This window comes from Artemia franciscana, chromosome 10 (genome assembly GCF_032884065.1).
Source record: "Artemia franciscana chromosome 10, ASM3288406v1, whole genome shotgun sequence".
Lineage (NCBI taxonomy): Eukaryota > Metazoa > Arthropoda > Branchiopoda > Anostraca > Artemiidae > Artemia > Artemia franciscana.
Window position 1 is genome coordinate 40,930,889 of NC_088872.1, and position 21,409 is coordinate 40,952,297.

The 21,409-nt window shown below is 35.8% G+C and overlaps 1 protein-coding gene across 1 annotated transcript in view; it reads right to left on the reverse strand.

The window, feature by feature from the left end:
* Window positions 1-21,409, reverse strand: part of LOC136032195 (poly(3-hydroxybutyrate) depolymerase-like) — a 283,620-nt gene that overhangs the window by 63,154 nt on the left and 199,057 nt on the right. Inside the window, exon 10 of the mRNA XM_065712402.1 lies at window positions 14,135-14,265. Within this exon, the coding sequence (XP_065568474.1) occupies window positions 14,135-14,265 (131 nt within the window). The remainder of the gene's footprint in view (window positions 1-14,134; window positions 14,266-21,409) is intronic.

A 21,409-nucleotide genomic window follows, 5' to 3' on the forward strand; every position in this document is an offset into this window, starting at 1 on the left:
GTAGGTTCTTCAGTCATTTTACAATTAAACATTTTTCCGTGAACGAATGTCTTAAATACCTTTAATGACGTCATCGTCATAACAAATATGACGACAACTAACTTCATGACGACATGACATGATGACATGACGTCACTCGACAGACACACAGACAACTTATCTATATATATATTATATATATATATATATATATATATATATATATATATATATATATATATATATATATATATATACTAGCTGTTGGGGTGGCGCTTCGCGCCACCCCCAACACCTAGTTGGTGGGGGCGCTTCGTGCCCCCCCCCCCCCCCCCAAGCCCCCCCGCGCGCGTAAGTCGTTACGCGCCATATTAGTTACGCGCCATTGTAGTTGTGTCCCTATGTCCCGGTCGTCATTTGTGTCCCGGTGTCCCAGTCTGTGATTTCTCTTTGAGTGTCCCCGGTCGTCATTTTATAAAAATGACGACAACTAATTTCATGACGTCAGCCGATACAACATTCTTTGCTGTCCCATTGTCTGTGCATATAAATAGATTGTCAGGTTTACCGACTCTTGAACATGCAACATATAATGGTCCATGGGAAAACAATCCGTATTCAGATCTATACCTCATGATTCTAATGATTGCCCTTGAGCTTTGTTGATGGTGATTGCTAATCGACCATTCCCTGAGTCGCCATCGTCATTTATATATCCCCCTGTGCACCCCGGCGTCCCCTTTTTTAGTTATGTCCCTGTGTCCCGGTCGTCGTCATTTATACTCCCTGTGTCCCGGTGCTTTGTTGATTGCTAATCGAACATTCCTTTTGTCCCGGTCGCTTTCTCTTTGAGTGTCGTCATTTATTTAGATTGTCAGGTTTACCGACTCTTGAACATGCAACATATAATTGTCCATGGGAAAAACAATCCATATTCAGATCTATACCTCATGATTCTAATGATTGCCCTTGAGATTTGTTGATGGTGATTGCTAATTGAACATTCCCTGTGTCCCGGTCGTCATTTATATTCCCAGTATTCCGGTCGTCATTTGTGTCCCAGTGTTTCCCTTTTAGTTTTTTTTTATTGGTTTTGACCTTTTTTTTAGGTTTTTTAGTTTTTTTCTTTTTTCTTTTTAGTTTTTTTTTAAGTTTTTATCTTTTTAGTTTTTTTATTTTTATTTATATTTTTTTAGTTTTCTTTTTCTCCTTTATTTTTCAGTTTTTTTCCTTTTTTAGTTCTTTTAGTTTTTACCTTTTTTAGTTTTTTTTAGTTTTTTAGATGAAAATTTTTTTTAGTTTTTTTCCTTTTTTTCTTTTTAGTTTTTTATTGGTTTTTACCTTTTTTTTAGCTTTTTTAGTTTTTTTCGTTTTTTCTTTTTACTTTTTTTTTAGTTTTTATCTTTTTTATTTTTTTTTATTTTTATTCTTAATTTTATTAGGTTTCTTTTTCTCTTCTATTTTTCAGTTTTTTCCTTTTTTTTAAGTTTTTTTTTTAGTTTTTAGTTTTTTTAGTTTTTTTTTCCTTTTTTTCTTTTTAGTTTTTTATTGGTTTTTACCTTTTTTTTAGCTTTTTTAGTTTTTTTCGTTTTTTCTTTTTACTTTTTTTTTTAGTTTTTATCTTTTTTATTTTTTTATTTTATTCTTAATTTTATTTGTTTTCTTTTTCTCTTCTATTTTTCAGTTTTTTCCTTTTTTTAAGTTTTTTTTTAGTTTTTAGTTTTTTTAGTTTTTAGTTTTTTTAGTTTTTTTAGTTTTTTTTTAGTTTTTAGTTTTTTTAGTTTTTTTTCCTTTTTTTCTTTTTAGTTTTTTATTGGTTTTTACCTTTTTTTTAGCTTTTTTAGTTTTTTCGTTTTTTCTTTTTACTTTTTTTTTAGTTTTTATCTTTTTTATTTTTTTTATTTTATTCTTAATTTTATTAGTTTTCTTTTTCTCTTCTATTTTTCAGTTTTTTCCTTTTTTTAAGTTTTTTTTTTAGTTTTTAGTTTTTTTAGTTTTTTTAGTTTTTTAGCTTTTTTATTTTTTTTATTAGTTTTTAGTTTTTTTTTGTAGTTTTTGCCTTTTTTTAGTTTTTTCAGTTTTTTTTTTAGTTTTTAGTTTTTTCCTCTATTGGCTGCACCACAAGAGCCATTACGTCAGAATCTAAGCGTTTTTTGTCAAAAACCAGAAAATACAACTCATGTTTCCAAATGACGTCGTTTGGAGCCCAAATCGAAAATCCAGATCAATATATGTCTACTTTCAAAGTAAAAGGGCAAATTTATCATAGAGCAGGGTCCCTTCTACCATTCTCAGGCGAGAATCATAAATTTTTACAATTGTACTTCATCAGTGATAGAAATTCTGAATTGAATGCACGTTGCGAAATTTCTCCCAACGTTGAAAGCACAATCGTTTCCCAATTGCAACATCTTTTCCACGAAAATAATAATTTAGTGCGTCTGTTCAAAACAGCCATCGATTTGATGCCTACTGATACGCATAAATTGTTATTTCCGCTGACAAAACGCCTCCTGGCCAACATGTGCGTAGTTACAATGCTCCAACTATCGACGAAGTGGCAATCGTTATGGTCAGTGATCAGTTTTTACCTCAAGATATTATTCTTCATAAGCGAAACGCTCAGTTGTTAAGAATTGCTGAAACTCATCGATGCTACGATGCCCTACAATATCCTATCATTTTTTGGGATGGAGCCGACGGCTATCACTTTAATATTAAATTGATGAATCCAGCCACTAACAAAGAAATGAATAAGAAATGCAGTGCAATGCATTATTATTCCTATAGACTAATGATTCGGCAGGATGAAGAAAATTATATTTTAAAATGCCGTGAATTGTTTCACCAATTCGTCGTTGATATGTATGCTAAAATTGAATCAGAACGTTTGCTATATATCCGCCTGGATCAGACCAAGCTCCGCTCTGAACAATACATTCATTTGCGAGATGCAGTTATAAATGAAGGTAATACCACAAACGTTGGAAGATTAACAATTTTACCTTCGTCATATGCTGGCAGTCCCCGTCATATGCATGAATATGCTCAAGATGCTATTGCGTATGTTCGTCTCTATGGTCGTCCAGATTTATTTATTACATTTACATGTAATCAATCTTGGGACGAGATACTGCAGCTTTTACTTCAAGGACAATCGGCGGTTCATAGGCATGACATTACGGCCCGTGTCTTCCGGCAAAAGTTGAAATCACTGATAAACTACATTGTAAAACTTGAAGTGTTTGGGTCAGTGCAATGCTGGATGTACTCAGTGGAATGGCAAAAACGAGGTTTGCCACACGCACATATACTAATCTGGCTACATAAAAAAATTACTTCGAACGAAATTGATGATGTGATTTCCGCTGAAATTCCTGATAAAAATGTCGATAAGGGGTTACATGATATTATTGTAAAAAATATGATACATGGACCTTGCGGTGCACTGAACGAAAATTCACCATGCATGGCCAAAGGAAGGTGCACAAAGCAATATCCTCGACTTTTAGTATCAAACACAATTACTGGCAATGATGGTTACCCACAATATAGAAGAATTCTAATTCTCCACAATAATTCTACTGAAGATTGCGGTAAAACAGCAATAATAAAGAAGCGTAACGGTACCACCATCGAAGTAGATAACCAGTGGGTTGTTCCATATTCCCCATTATTATCAAAAACATTTAATGCACACATAAACGTTGAATACTGTAACTCCGTAAAGGCAATCAAATACATATGTAAATACGTCAACAAAGGCAGTGACATGGCATTTTTTGGCTTGCAGCCCGAAATCAAAGATTTCGATGAAATCGTACAATATCAGGCTGGAAGATACATAAGCAGTAATGAAGCTGTTTGGCGAATTCTTTCATTTCCGATACATGAACGTAGTCCAGCTGTTGTTCACTTAGCGGTACATTTACAGAATGGTCAACGTGTTTATTTCACGGAAACCAACGTGCAACAAAGAGTCCTGAATCCACCGGATACAACATTAACAGCTTTTTTTCGCTTTGCAAAAATGATTCTTTTGCAAAAAAACTGCTGTATACTGAAGTGCCTTCGTATTACACGTGGAATACTAAAAATAAAGTATTTGAACGTCGAAAACAGGGTAAGTCAGTCGACGGGCAACCTACCATCTTCAAAGATACCACGATAGGAAGACTCTACACCGTTCACCCCAAACAACGTGAATGCTTCTTTCTACGCCTGCTTTTGGTGAATGTACCCGGTCAGACATCCTTTGAGTATTTGAGGACTGTAAATGGTACTATACATGACACTTACCGTAGTGCATGCCAAGCTCTGAATTTATTGGAGAATGACCAACACTGGGATAACTGCATCAATGACGCGTGCGAAACGTCAACCCCAAGTCAAATTCGTGCATTGTTTGGCATCATTTTAACAACTTGCTCTCCATCAGCTCCTACAGAGTTATGGGAAAAATATAAGTCAAAAATGTCCGAAGATATACTCCATCGAAAACAGTTAGAGACGTCAGATATGATTTTTGATTTTACATCAGAAATTTATAACTACACTTTAGTTGTTATAGAAGATTTGTGCGTACATTTGGCAAACAAACCTCTTCAGGATTTGGGAATGCTTTCACCTAACCGTATCGCTGCTGTTTCGACATGTGTAGAATTGGATCGTGAACAAAGTTACAGTACGAGTGATCTATTGTCGTATGTACAAAATAACATTTCCAAGTTAACGTCGGAACAAAAAGACATTTATGATACGATAATGCATTGTGTCGATAAAAACGTTGGAGAAATTTTCTTTTTGGATGCGCCAGGAGGTACTGGTAAAATGTTTGTGATAAAACTGATTCTGGCATCAATTCGATCAAAAAATGATATAGCGTTGGCAATTGCGTCGTCCGGAATAGCCGCAACATTGCTGCCTGGTGGAAGAATTGCTCATTCCGCTTTGAAATTGCCTCTGAACTTGCATTCTACAGAAACTCCCACGTGCAATATTTCCAAATCATCTAGGATGGGTAAAGTATTGCAGCAATGCAAGCTTATTATTTGGGATGAGTGCACAATGGCACACAAATAATCGCTGGAGGCTCTGGATCAATGCTTGAAAGATTTGCGAGGGAAGTCGAAACCCTTTGGCAGCACATTAATATTGCTTGCGGGAGATTTCAGGCAAACATTACCTATAATACCTAGATCAACTCCTGCAGACGAAATGAATGCTTGCCTGAAAAATTCTAATTTATGGGCACACGTAAAAACATTAAAATTAACTACAAATATGCGTGTCCGATTGCAAAACGATGACTCTGGTCAAACATTTTCAGATCAATTGCTGGCAATGGGAAACGGAAATCTCCCAGTAGACTCAATTTCAGGACGTATACAACTACCTGCTGATTTCTGTAATTTAGTGACGTCCAAAAATGAATTGATTGAAAAAGTATTTCCGAATATTCTAAAAAATTATAAAAATAATAAATGGCTAAGCGAAAGAGCGATTCTCGCACCCAAAAATATAGACGTCCACGAAATCAACAATATTGTTTTGACCAAGATTCGAGACCAAGCAGTCCTTTACAAGTCAGTCGACACAGTTTTGGAACCAAATGAAGCGGTTAATTATCCATCTGAATTTTTAAATTCCATAGATCTTTCAGGGTTTCCACCACACGTGCTACAACTAAAAATAGGCGTACCAATAATACTTTAAAGAAATATAAACCCACCAAAGCTTTGCAATGGCACTCGACTTGCCGTAAAAAAAAACAATGGAAAACCTAATAGACGCCACAATCTTGACAGGGCCTTTTGAGGGTGAGGCTGTTCTTATTCCTCGCATTCCCATGATTCCAACGGATCTGCCTTTTCAGTTTAAAAGATTGCAATTCCCAATTCGATTAGCATTTGCAATCACCATTAACAAAGCTCAAGGTCAATCATTAGAAAAATGTGGTATAGATCTTAATACTGATTGTTTTTCCCATGGACAATTGTACGTTGCATGTTCGAGGGTCGGTAAACCTGACAATCTATTTATATGCAGCGACAATTGGACAGCGAAGAATGTTGTATATTCGCAAGTTTTACGCAGTTAATTTGTATTTTGGAACCAAATGAAGCGGTTAATTATCCATCTGAATTTTTAAATTCCATAGATCCTTCAGGGTTTCCACCACACGTGCTACAACTAAAAATAGGCGTACCAATAATACTTTTAAGAAATATCAACCCACCAAAGCTTTGCAATGGCACGCGACTTGCCGTAAAAAAAACAATGGAAAACCTAATAGAGGCCACAATCTTGACAGGGCCTTATGAGGGTGAGGCTGTTCTTATTCCTCGTATTCCCATGATTCCAATGGATCTGCTTTTTCAATTTAAAAGATTGCAATTCCCAATTCGATTAGCATTTGCAACCACCATCAACAAAGCTCAAGGGCAATCACTAGAAAAATGCGGTATAGATCTTAATACAGATTGTTTTACCAATGTACAATTATATGTTGCATCTTTGAGGGTCGGTAAACCTGACAATCTATTTATACGCACAGACAATGGGACAGCGAAGACTGTTGTATATTCACAAGTTTTACGTAGTTAATTTGTATTGTATCTATCTATCTATCTATCTATATAAAAACGAGTTGTGTGTATGCATGTTTGTTTGTTTGTAAAAAGAGCGTTTGCATATGACGTCATTATTAGTACATACGGCTTTGTATATGGACAGACAATGGGAAAGCCAAGAATGTTGTATGTTCGCAATTTTTACGTAGTTTGAAACACATATATAAATCTATCTATATTCACAGGTGGGACACAGGGACACAACTACAATGGCGCGTAACTAATATGGCGCGTAACGACTTACGCGCGCGGGGGGACTTGGGGGGCGCGAAGCACCCCACTAACTAGGTGTTGGGGTGGCGCGAAGCGCCACCCCAACAGCTAGTTTTTATATATATAGAATACGTCAGTTGACAAACATGACGTCAGTCGACACAAAAACATGACGTCAGTAGACAGACACACAGACAAACAAATTATTTATATATATATAGGTAGACTAGCTGTTGGGGTGGCGCGAAGCCATCCCATAAGCCATCTCCTAGAACCGTTCCAGGTTCTAGGTTCAAGAGGTTCCAGGCTCGAACTTTGGCTTTAGCATTAATATAAAAGAAGCAAAAATCTAAAGAAGGTAAAAACTACAAAAAAAAACTAAAAAGAAAAAAAAATAAAAAAATCTAAAAATGCTTAAAAACTAAAAAAAAAACTAAAAAAAAGGTAAAAACTAAAAAAAAAACTAAAAAAAGGAAAAAACCATAAAATAAACTAAAAACTATTAAAAAAAAACTAAAAAAGCTAAAAAACTAAAAAACTAAAAAAACTAAAAAAGGTAAAAACTAAAAGAACTAAAAAAGAAAAAAAAACTAAAAAAGGAAAAAACTGAAAAATAAAGGAGAAAAAGAAAACTAAAAAAATATAAATAAAAAAACTAAAAAGATAAAAACTTCAAAAAAAACTAAAAAGAAAAAAGAAAAAACTATAAAACCTAAAAAATGGTAAAAACCAATAAAAAAAAACTAAAAAGAAAAAAAGGGAAAAAATTAAAAATTTATTTCATCATATACCAATTCAAAAACGAATGTATACCGGGATGACGACCGGGACACAGGGAATATAAATGACGACGCATGGGACACAACTACAAGGGTGACGCCGGAGGCACAGGGGGGATATATAAATGACGACGGAGACACAGGCAATGTTCGATTAGCAATCACCATCAACAAAGCTCAAGGGCAATCATTAGAATCAAGAGGTATAGATCTGAATATGGATTGTTTTTCCCATGGACAATTATATGTTGCATGTTCAAGAGTCGGTAAACCTGACAATCTATTTATATGCACAGACAATGGGGCAGCGAAGAATGTTGTCTATTCACAAGTTTTACGTCGTTAAAAACATAAAATTGACTTTGCATCCAGTTGAACTTTATCCTTTTCAATCTTAGACATCGTGCCGGAAACCTCGGAACAATTTATATATATAAAAATTAGTTGTCTGTGTGTGTGTGGGTCTGTCTGTCGGGTGACGTCGTGTTTGTGTGTCGACTGACGTCATATTTTCAACTGACGAAATTACAGACCGGGACATCGGGACATAAATGATGACCGTGAAACCGGCACATAGGGAATATCAATGGCGACACTCAAAGAGAAAGCGACCGGGACAAAAGGAATGTTCGATTAGCAATCAACAAAGCACCGGGACACAAATGACGACCGGGACACAGGGAGTATAAATGACGACCAGGACATAAGTAAAAAAAAAAATAAAAAAACTAAAAAAAAGGTAAAAACTAAAAAAAACTAAAAAGAAAAAAAAACTGAAAACTAATAAAAAAACTAAAAAATCTAAAAATCTAAATAAACTAAAAAAGAAAAAAAAAGAAAAAAGGAAAAAAATAAAGGAGAAAAACAAAACTAAAAAACGAATGTATATACAGACCGGGACACCGGGATACAAATGACGACCGGGACACAGGGAATATAAATGACGACCGGGACACAGGGACACAACTACAACGGGGACGCCGGGGGGCACAGGGGGATATAAATGACGACCGGAACACCGGGACACAAGGAATATAAATGACGCCCGGGACACTCAAAGAGAAATCACAGACTGGGACACCAGGACACAAATGACGACCGAGACACAGGGAATATAAATGACGACCGGGACACAGGGACAAAACTACAAAGGGGACGCCGGGGGGCACAGGGGGATATATAAATGACGATGGCGAACAGGGAATGGTCGACACAGGGATATATATATATATATATATATATATATATATATATATATATATATATATATATATATATATATATATATATATATACATATATATATATATATATATATATATATATATATATATATATATATATATATATATATATATATATATATATATATATATATATATATATATATATATATATATATATATATATATATATCTATATTCACAGGTGGGACATAGGGACACAACTACAATGGCGCGTAACTAATATGGCGCTAATATATATTACTAACTAATATATATATATGTTTTTAACTACGTAAAACTTACGAATATACAACATTCTTTGCTGTCCCATTGTCTGTGCATATAAATAGAATGTCAGGTTTAACGACTCTTGAACATGCAACATATAATAGTCCATGGGAAAACAATCCGTATTCAGATCTATACCTCATGATTCTAATGATTGCCCTTGAGCTTTGTTGATGGTGATTGCTAATCGACAATTCCCTGTATCGCCATCGTCATTTATATATCCCCCTGAGCCCCCCGGCGTCCCTGTTGTAGTTGTGTCCCTGTGTCCCGGTCATCATGTCCCGGTGTCCCCGTCGTCATTTTTGTCCCGGTCTGTATACACATTCGTTTTTGAATTGGTCTTTTTTTAGGTTTTAGTTTTTTACCTTTTTTAGTTTTTTTTTCTTTTTTTTAGTTTTGTTTTTCTCCTTTATTTTTCATTTTTTTTCCTTTTTCATTTTATTTTCTTTTTTAATTTTTTTTAGCTTTTTTAGTTTTTTATTTGTTTTTAGTTTTTTTTTTAGTTTTTTTAGTTTTTTTTTTACTTATGTCCTGGTCGTCATTTATAATCCCTGTGTCCTGGTCGTCATTTATACTCCCTGTGTCCCGGTCGTCATTTGTGTCCCGGTGCTTTGTTGATGGTGATTGCTAATCGAACATTCCTTGTGTCCCGGTCGTCATTTATATTCCCTATGTGCCGGTGTCCCGGTCGTCATTTGTGTCACGATGTCCCGGTCTGTAATTTCGTCAGTCGAAAACATGACGTCAGTCGACACAGAAACATGACGTCACCTGACAGATCGACAGACAGACAACTTATTTTTATATATATAGATACTAGCTGTTGGGGTGGCGCTTCGCGCCACCGCAACACCTAGTTGGTGGGGTCGCTTCGCGCCCCCCGCGCGCGTAAGTCGTTACGTGCCATATTAGTTACGCGCCATTGTAGTTTTGTCCCTATGTCCCACCTGTGAATATATATATATATATATATATATATATATATATATAATATATATATATGTTTTTAACTACGTAAAACTTGCGAATATACAACATTCTTTGTTGTCCCATCGTCTGTGCATATAAATAGATTGTCAGGTTTACCGACTCTTGAACATGCAACGCATAATGGTCCATGGGAAAACAATCCGTATTCAGATCTATACCTCATGATTCTATTGATTGCCCTTGAGCTTTTTTGATGGTGATTGCTAATCGACCATTTCCTTTGTTGCCGTCGTCATTTATATATCCCCCTGTGCCCCCCGGCGTCCCCGTTGTAGTTGTGTCCCTGTGTCCGGGTCGTCATTTATATTCCCTGTGTCCCCGTCGTCATTTTTGTCCCGGTGTCCCAGTCTGTGATTTCTATTTGAGTGTCCCGGGCGTCATTTATATTCGTCAGGATATTGTAGGGCATCGTAGCATCGATGAGTTTAAGCAATTCTTGTCAACTGATTGTTTCGCCTATAAAGAATATTATCTCGAGGTAAGAACTGATCACCGACCACAACGATTGCCACTTTGTTGATAGTTGCGTATCAGGAGGCATCAATTCGATTGCTGTTTTTAAGCAGAAGCACTAAATTATTATTTTTGTGGAAAAGATGATATATATAAATACATATATATATATTTTCTTTTTAGTTTTTTTGTAGTTTTTACCTTTTTTAGTTTTTTTCTTCTTTTGTATTAATGCTAAAGCCAAGGTTCAAACCTGGAGCCTCTCGGACCTAGAACCTGAAACATAACGCTTTACCAACTCAGCTACTTCGGCGTGAATACATTCGTTTTGAGCAGCTTCCTCGGGTGTTGCCATTGTAGGTTCTTCAGTCATTTTACAATTAGAAATTTCTCTTTCAACGGTCTTCTTACAATTAAAAATTTGTCTTTGAACGATATTCTTAAATACCTGTGTCCTGGTCGTCATTTATATTGCCTGTGTCCCGGTCGTCATTTGTGTCCCGGTATCCCAGTCTGTAATTTCTCCTTGAGTGTCCCGGTCGTTATTTATATTCCCTCTGTCCCGGTCGTCATTTGTGTCCCGGTCTGTAATTTCTCTTTGAGTGTTTTTTCTTTTTAGTATTTTTTAGTTTATTACATTTTTTCTTTTTTCAATTTTCTTTTTCTTCTTTATTTTTCAGCTTCACTATGAAATACATATCGCCGAACCTTTGTTTTTTTTTAACTAAAATCTGGTAGGCATTGATGACCTTATCCAAGTCAAGATCCCAAACCCAATCATCATCGCTATCATTTTCAGTTTTTATATGTTTTGACTCTCGCTGTCCAGGTGGATCTTCATCTAACTGCGCGGTTTTGCGTTCTTTAGCCTCAAGCCTGTTTCCTTGCTGTTCTTTTGATTCCTCGGCACGCTTTCTTTTCTGACTTTCTCTATCAGCAGCAAGTTTTTTGGCATAGACTCTTTGAGCATCTTCATCGGCTTTTGCCATTGTAAGTTCATCAGTCATTTTAAACTTAAACATTAATAGATTTCTACGTGAACATATATGTCTTAAATATCTTTAATGGCGTCATCGTCATAGCAAAAATGACGACAACTAACTTCATGACGCCAGTCGACATAGATAGATATAATTCTAAAATTGTCAGGTAATTTTCTATTTTGAAATAAAAACTAAAAATTATTGCTCAGACAACATAAATATTTTTTATATTTACATAATAGCTTTAGTGGTTCTGGACTGAAAACTAAATATGCTAATCAAATTGGGAATTGCAATCTTTTAGGTTGAAAAGGCAGCTCCATTGGAATCATGAGAATGCGTGGAATAAGAAAAGCCTCATCCTCAAAAGGCCCTGTCAAGATTGTTGCCTCTATTACGTTATAACAGACATAACACGTCATTTGTGTCCCGGTGTCCCGGTCTGTAGTTTCGTTAGTCGACAAACATGACGTCAGACGACAAACAACTTCATGACGAGATACAGCTCAATCCTTATAATGACGTCAGTCGACAAACATGACTTCAGTCGACAGACAGACAAACAACTTATTTTTATATATATAGATAGATAGATAGAAGATATATATAAATATATATATATATTTTCTTTTTAGTTTTTTTGTAGTTCTTACCTTTTTTAGTTTTTTTCTTCTTTTGTATTAATGCTAAAGCCAAGGTTCAAACCTGGAGCCTCTCGGACCTAGAACCTGAAACATAACGCTTTACCAACTCAGCTACTTCGGCTTAAATACATTCGCTTTGAGCAGCTTCCTCGGGTGTTGCCATTGTAGGTTCTTCAGTCATTTTACAATTAGAAATTTCTCTTTCAACGGTCTTCGTCATTTATATTCCCTGTGTCTCGGTCGTCATTTGTGTCCCGGTATCCCAGTCTGTAATTTTTCTTTGAGTGTCCCAGTCGTTATTTATATTCCCTGTGTCCCGGTCGTCATTTGTGTCCCGGTCTGTAATTTCTCTTTGAGTGGTTTTTCTTTTTAGTATTTTTTACTTTTTTACATTTTTTCTTTTTTCAGTTTTCTTTTTCTTCTTTATTTTTCAGCTTCACTATGAAATACATATCGCCGAACCTTTGTTTTTTTAACTAAAATCTGGTAGGCATTGATGACCTTATCCAAGTCAAAATCCCAAACCCAATCATCATCGCTATCATTTTCAGTTTTGATATGTTTTGACTCTCGCTGTCCAGGTGGATCTTCATCTAACTGCGCGGTTTTGCGTTCTTTAGCCTCAAGCCTGTTTCCTTGCTGTTCTTTTGATTCCTCGGCACGCTTTCTATTCTGACTTTCTCTATCAGCAGCAAGTTTTTTGGCATAGACTCTTTGAGCATCTTCATCGGCTTTTGCCATTGTAAGTTCGTCAGTCATTTTAAACTTAAACATTAATAGATTTCTACGTGAACATATATGTCTTAAATATCTTTAATGAAGTCACCGTCATAGCAAAAATGACGACAACTAACTTCATGACGTCAGTCGACACAGAAACATGACGTCACCTGACAGACAGACACACAGACAGACAACTTATTTTTATATAGATAGATATGTCAGTTGACAAACATGACGTCAGTCGACACACAAACATGACGTCAGTAGACAGACACACAGACAAACAATTTATTTATATATATATAAAGACATAAAGTTAAAAATGACCATGGAAATCTCTTCTGGAGAAGGGGGATTGAAGATCAGATCAATCTGGTATAATAAAAAACGAACTAAAACCCATAATAACTGAAGATTTACTTCAAAAAGTAACTCGGGTAAAAGCAATGGCAGTGTGACTTTATTAAAAATTTCTATCGGACGATTTTCGGCAAAAAAAAGGGGCGTTAGAAAGGATCTTTTTGGACACTTAAAAACACTTAAAAGGGCACTAAAACTTTTGATTTCCCCTCGACTGAGCCTTATTTCATTAATTTTTTATTTTCAGGGGTTGTTTCCCTTTTTTCCGAAAATCAAGCAAAATTTCTCAGGCTTTTTCAGATAGAAGCTTGAAATTCCTACAGTAGGGTTCTATGGTATGCAGAATGTGATGGCGTGACTTTTATTTCATTAATTTTTTATTTTCAGGGGTTATTTCCCTCCTTTTTCAAAATCAAGCAAATTTTCTCAGGCTTGTGGCTTTGAATTAACAGTAAGCTTAATGAAATTTATATATTTGGCATCAGCCAATTCTTTTGATTCAAATGATGAATAAGTGGTTCGGCTAAATTTTTAGTGGTTCGGCTATTACTGAGCCCCGTCGCTCCTTACTTAAAGTTTATTAGTATAAACTGTCTGAGGTTCTTTTTATTTTTATGTTAATGCTCATAGCTTTATGTTGTTTCTAAATAGGTTTATTCAACCATTCTTCGTTTTTTTTCTCACTCAAATACTCTCACATGCTATTTAACGCACCCAAAATTTTTGAATATTAATCTTGAATTTGTGTTCTCTTGATAAAAAAAAGCTTTTTATATTTTTTTATTTCTTATTCAAAATGTATGTATTTTTGGCAATTAAATCTGTCAACCATATAAACTTGATAAATTTAACTATACTTACTTGACCATCATGATACCAAAAGAAAAATGCTGGTGGCTGCACTGAATCGTATACTGTACATGTAATATTTATTGTACTTCCTTCTTGTACGTGGATATCCGTACTACCCCCAGCAATTACACTTCGTGGAACTAGAAAAAACTGCGGTTTCAAAAAAAATATTCTTTTTATCCTTCCTAGGAAGATTACAATAAGATGATGAAGGTTGTATATTCAATCATGTGTACATGTCTATTTTGCCTAATGGAAGATAAGGTAAAGCTCTTTAAGTAACAATGAAGAGCACTCCCTGACCCCAAGAGAATCCTTTTTTGGATTGACCCTTAGCTATCCAACTTCTTAGAAGGATGAACGAGAGAACTTATCTTTGGATTTAATTGTATGAAAAGGAGGCATCCTGGAAGATTTATCATGATAGATCCTGTTACTAGAAGAACAGAAAAAAATAAGGTATCCTTCTTATGGAATAGCTAAAATGCATGACAGCTGCAACCATGGCTGCCAACCGGCCCAAATTAAAGTGTGACTTTACTAGAAAAATTACTATCAGAATAAAGTAAGTAATGTCATCAAAAATATTTTGAAGCTAATACTTATTAACAAGCAATCCTTGTACTGCAAAAGGTTTGGCAGACTTTTTAATTTATCGTAGTTGCAGCGGTAGCTGCAATCGTGGTTGCAGTAACCTGGTAAGAGACTAACATGTCCCACAGTAACAAAAAAGATAGAACACCCTAAAATGGTGTATAACCGAAACAAAAATTAAATCATTAGAATAAGCTTGACCGAAAGCTTTAGCTAGGAGCAAGCCCTTTGCTTGAGCAAGAAGGAAAATCCACTGGCTTGAAAAGCAAGGAAAGTGGCTGCAACTACGATATTCTGCATCGAGCGCTTCTGTTTTCTTCGTTTTTTCCTCCGCAGCTAGCTGGGTACTGTAACATCATAGAGAGCTGTTTATTGGCTCATTTTAAAGAAAATCGCTTACAACTAGTGCCTTTTGTAATTAAAAAAAAATATTTAAAATAAAATCTGTTTTTTAGGAAAAACTGCATTTTCTAAAGAAGATGATGAACTACGTCATAACCATAGGTTGGAACCATTGATGACGTAAAAAGTAAAACGCTATATTATAATCACAATAACGTCAGCACCTTCAGTGTATAACAATGTCATGGCATAGGTGTTGCATAAACATAACATAAAATAAAAAAGAAAAAAGTAAGGAAAACTTTCGATCATATGTCCGATGTATATAACTGTTACTACAAGATATGAGTTACTTTATTGTAGAATGGCTGAATTGAAATAATTTATACAAAAAGCATCCTCAGTTCAAAATCTCTACAATTATGATATAGAATGCAAAATGTTTAATATTATTTTCTCAACAATTCTATCTTTTAGAAATGAAGCTAGAAAAATACCGGAAAATTGTAAAATATTTTATAAAGGATCAGAATAGTTCATTATAAATATGAATTATGCAAGTTTAATCGGCATCAAAATTGAGAAATAGCCTTTGCCGCCTGGCCCCATCTAGTGGCACGCGGCAGGCTTCTATATAAGGATTCTCATTTGTATATACAACGGATATGTGCTAATTTTTAACAGCGTATAACTTTTGGATATGCAACATTCTTCGCTGTTGCATTGTCTGTGCATATAAATAGATTGTCCGGTTTACCGACTCTTGATCATGCAACATTTAACTGTCCATGGGAAAAACAATCCGTATTAAGATCTACACCGCATTTTTCTAATGCGGTGTCTTAAGCTCTCTTCCTTGAGCTTTGTTAATGGTGATTCAAAGGCTAATCGAATTGGGAATTGCAATCTTTCAAATTGAAAAAGCAGATCCATTAAAATCATGGGAATGCGAGGATTGCATTCCCAAGCCTCATCCTAAGGAGGCCCTGTCAAGATTGTTGCCTCTATTACGTTTTCTCTAGTGTTTCCTCCTGGTGTGCCCTTTTTGGTGGCAAAGGAAATACCTTTTCAGCCAATCCATTTTTGGATGTCATTAAATTATAGAATTCAGCAGGCAGTTGTATACGTTCTGAAATTGAATCTACTGGGAGCTTTCCGTTTCCAATTGCCAGCAATTGATCTGAAAATGTTGTACCAGAGACATCGTTTTGCTATTGGACACGCATATTTGTATTTAATTTTAATGTCTTTACGTGTGCCAATAAATTAGAATTTTTCAGGCAAGCATTCATTTCGTCTGCAGGGGTTGATCTAGGTATAATAGGTAATGTTTGCCTGAAATACTTTTCAATGAAGTTTGCATTGCTGCAATACTTTACCCATCCAAGATGATTTGGAAATATTGCACGTGGGAGTTTCTGTAGAATGCAAATTCAGAGGCAATTTCAAAGCGGAATAAGCAGTTCTTCCACCAGGCAGCAACGTTGCGGCTATTCCAGACGACGCAATTGCCAACGCTGTGTCATTTTTTAGACGTTAACTTAGAAGTATTATTTTGTACATACAACAATAGATCATTCGTGTTGTAACTTTGTTCACGATCCAATTCTACACATGTCGAAACAGCAGCGGTACGATTAGGTGAAGGCATTCCCAAATCCTGAAGAGGTTTGTTTGCCATACATACGCACAAATCTTCAATAATAACTAAAGTGTAGTTATAAATTTCTGATTTAAAATCAAAAGTCATATCTGACGTCTCTAACCGTTTTCGATGGAGTATATCCTCGGCCATTTTCGATTTATATTTTTCCCATAACTCCGTAGGCGCTGAAGGAGAGCAAGTTGTTAGTATGATTCCAAACAATGCACGAATTTGACTTGGAGTTGACATTCCACACGCGTCACTGATGCAGTTATCCCAGTGTTGGTCATTCTCCAATAAATGCAGAGCTTGGCATGCACTACGGTAAGTGTCATGTATAGTACCGTTTACAGTTCTCAAATACTCAAAGGACGTCGGACCGGGTACATTCACCAAAAGCAAGCGGAGAAAGAAGCATTCATGTTGATTAAGGTGAATGGTGTAGAGTCTTCCTATCGTGGTATCTTTGAAGATGGTAGGTTGGCCGTCGACTGACTTACCCTGTTTTCGACGTTCAAACACTTTATTTTTAGCATTCCACGTGTAATACGAAGGCACTTCAGTATACCTCAGTTTTTTTGCAAAAGAATCATTTTGACATAACGAAAAGAAAGCAGTTAACGTTGTATCCGGTGGATTCAGGGCTCTTTGTTGCACACTGGATTCCGAAAAATAAACACGTTGACCAATTTGTAAATGTGCCGCTAAGTGAACAACAGCTGGACTTCGTTTATGTATCGGAAATGATAGAATTCGCCAAACAGCTTCATTACTGCTTATGTATCTTCCAGCCTGATATTGTACGATTTCATCGATATCACTGATTTCAGACTGCAAGTCAAAAACTGCCATGTCGCTGCCTTTGGTGACGTATTTACATATGTATTTGATTGCCTTTACGGAGTTACAGTATTCAACGTTTATGTGTGCATTAAATGTTTTTGACAATAAGGGTGAATATGGAACAACCCACTGATTATCTACTTCGATGGTGGTACCGTTATGCTTCTGTATTATTGCTGTTTTACCGCCATCTTCAGTATAACTTCTTCTATATTGTGCGTAACCATCATTCCCAGTAATTGTGTTGGGTACTAAAAGTCGAGGATATTGCTTTGTGCACCTTCCTTTGGCCATGCATGGTGATTTTTCATTCAGTGCACCTTCTCTTTTAGCCGCAAGTGAATGTATCTCGCAAATGAATGTATTGTTCAGAGCGGATACTTTCAAAGATTGAAAGTATTCAATCTTTGCATACATATCAACGATGTATTGGTGAAACAATTGACGGCATTTTAAAATATAATTGTCTTCATCCTGACGAATCATTAGTCTATAGGAATAATAATTCATTGCGCTGCATTTCTTATCCGTTTGTTTGTTAGTGGATGGATCTATCAATTTATTATTAAAGTGATAGCCGTTGGCTCCATCCCAAAAATGATAGGACATTGTAGGGCATCGTAGTATCGATGAGTTTCAGCAATTCTTACCAACTGAGCGTTCCGCTTATGAACAATAATATCTCGAGGTAAAAACTGATCACCGACCATAATGATTGCCACTTCGTCGATAGTTGGAGCATTGTATCTACGCACATGTTGGCCAGTAGGTGTTTTTTCAGCGCAATGGCTCTGGTGATGCATCCAGATGAGCAAGTTTAACTTTTCCTGCGGCGCAACACATTCCCATTGTTTCATCATTAAATTTCAAGGCCTTACAATAGGGACAAATTTTAGACATAGTCTCAATTTGAACACATCTACTCAAGCTATAATCATCAACTGGGCTGTACCTGAATGCCAGGCGATAATTTTCAGGTTGCTCTTGTGATTCCTCGGCACGCTTTCCTGTCCTCGGCACGATTTTTTTTGGTAATTTCTCTTTTAGCCGCTAGCCTGTTTTCACGTTGTTCTTGTGATTCCTCGGCACGATTTTTTTTGGTAATTTCTCTTTGAGACGCAAGCCTGTTTTCACGCTGTTCTTGTGATTCCTCGGCACACTTTCTTTTCTTACTTTCTCTATTAGCCGCAAGCCTTTTGACATTAACTCTTTGAGCAGCTTCCTCGGCTGTTTCTTCTGCCATTGTAGGATTTATACTAAAATTTCTCTTTGAATTAACTCTTTGAGCAGCTTCCTCGACACGCTTTCTTTTGATAATTTCTCTTTGAGACAAAAGCCTGTTTTTACGCTGTTCTTGTGATTCCTCGGCACGCTTTCTTTTCTTGCTTTCTCTATTAGCCGCAAGCCTTTTGGCATTAACTCTTTGAGCAGCTTCCTCGGCTGTTTCTTCTGCCATTGTAGGATTTATACTAAAATTTCTCTTTGAATTAACTCTTTGAGCAGCTTCCTTTCTTTTGGTAATTTCTCTTTGAGCCGCGAGCCTGTTTTCACGTTCTTCTTGTGATTCCTCGGCACGATTTTTTTTGTTAATTTCTCTTTGAGACGTAAGCCTGTTTTCACGCTGTTCTTGTGATTCCTAGGCACGCTTTCTTTCCTTACTTTCTCTATTAGCCGCAAGCCTTTTGGCATTAACTCTTTGAGCAGCTTCCTTGGCTGTTTCTTCGGCCATTGTAGGATTTATATTAAAATGTCTCTTTGAATCGCCTTCTTATATACTTATAATGACGTCATATAAAAAGCCTTTAACGTCATATACAAAGCCTTTGACATCATATGCAAAGCCTTATGTACTTATAATGACGTCATATGTGGACAAAAAAAACAAACATATGTGACAAACAAAAACATGGACAAACACACAAACTTACAACTTATTTTTATATATATAGATAGATAGATTGTAAATAGTGTAACAGACAAACAAACAGACAAACAATCAGTATTTTTCTGTAGAAATGTACTGGGGTAACTGTTAATACAGATTGTATTAACAGTTGTGTTAATACAGATTGTATTAGATTTTTACTTTTTAAGTTTATTTTATTTCTTTTCTCTTTTTTTAGTTTTCTTTTTCTTCTACATTTTTTAGTTTTTTCTCCTTTCTTGTTTTTTTTAGTTTTTTTTTTAGTTTTTTTTCTTTTTTAGTTTTTTCCTTTTTTTTCTTTTTAGTTTTTTTTTTCTTTTTTAGTTTTTTTCTTTTTTGTACTTTTTTTTTTTTAGCTTTTCCAGTTTTTTTGTTTTTTTTTCTTTTTAGTTTTGTACCTTTTTTTAGTTTTTTTTCTTTTTTCTTTTATAACGGTAATAACCTGTAACGGTGTAACGGTTAAGATAGTGTAACAGACGGCCGGACAGACACTACATTTTTATATATATACTAGCTGTTGGGGTGGCGCTTCGCGCCGCCCCAACACCTAGTTGGTGGGGCGCTTCGCGCCCCCCCCAAGCCCCCCCGCGTGCGTAAGTCGTTACGCGCCATATTAGTTACGCGCCATTGTAGTTGTGTCCCTGTGTCCCACCTGTGAATATAGATAGATTTATATATGTGTTTCAAACTACGTAAAAATTGCGAATATACAACATTCTTGGCTTTCCCATTGTCTGTGCATATACAAAGCCGTATGTACTAATAATGACGTCATATGCAAACGCTCTTTTTACAAACAAACAAACATGCATACACACAACTCGTTTTTATATAGATAGATAGATAGATAGATGCAATACAAATTAACTGCGTAAAACTTGCGAATATACAACATTCTTCGCTGTCCAATTGTCGCTGCATATAAATAGATTGTCAGGTTTACCGACCCTCGAACATGCAACGTACAATTGTCCATGGGAAAAACAATCAGTATTAAGATCTATACCACATTTTTCTAATGATTGACCTTGAGCTTTGTTAATGGTGATTGCAAATGCTAATCGAATTGGGAATTGCAATCTTTTAAATTGAAAAGGCAGATCCGTTGGAATCATGGGAATGCGAGGAATAAGAACAGCCTCACCCTCAAAAGGCCCTGTCAAGATTGTGGCCTCTATTAGGTTTTCCATTGTTTTTTTTACGGCAAGTCGAGTGCCATTGCAAAGCTTTGGTGGGTTTATATTTCTTAAAAGTATTATTGGTACGCCTATTTTTAGTTGTAGCACGTGTGGTGGAAACCCTGAAAGATCTATGGAATTTAAAAATTCAGATGGATAATTAACCGCTTCATTTGGTTCCAAAACTGTGTCGACTGACTTGTAAAGGACTGCCTGGTCTCGAATCTTGGTCAAAACAATATTGTTGATTTCGTGGACGTCTATATTTTTGGGTGCGAGAATCGCTCTTTCACTTAGCCATTTATTATTTTTATAATTTTTTAGAATGTTCGGAAATACTTTTTCAATCAATTCATTTTTGGACGTCACTAAATTACAGAAATCAGCAGGTAGTTGAATACGTCCTGAAATTGAGTCTACTGGGAGCTTTCCGTTTCCAATTGCCAGCAATTGATCTGAAAATGTTTGACCAGAGTCATCGTTTTGCAATCGGACACGCATATTTGTAGTTAATTTTAATATTTTTACGTGTGCCCATAAATTAGAATTTTTCAGGCAAGCATTCATTTCGTCTGCAGGAGTTGATCTAGGTATTATAGGTAATGTTTGCCTGAAATCTCCCGCAAGCAATATTAATGTGCTGCCAAAGGGTTTCGACTTCCCTCTCAAATCTTTCAAGCATTGATCCAGAGCCTCAAGCGATTTTTTGTATGCCATTGTGCACTCATCCCAAATAATAAGTTTGCATTGCTGCAATA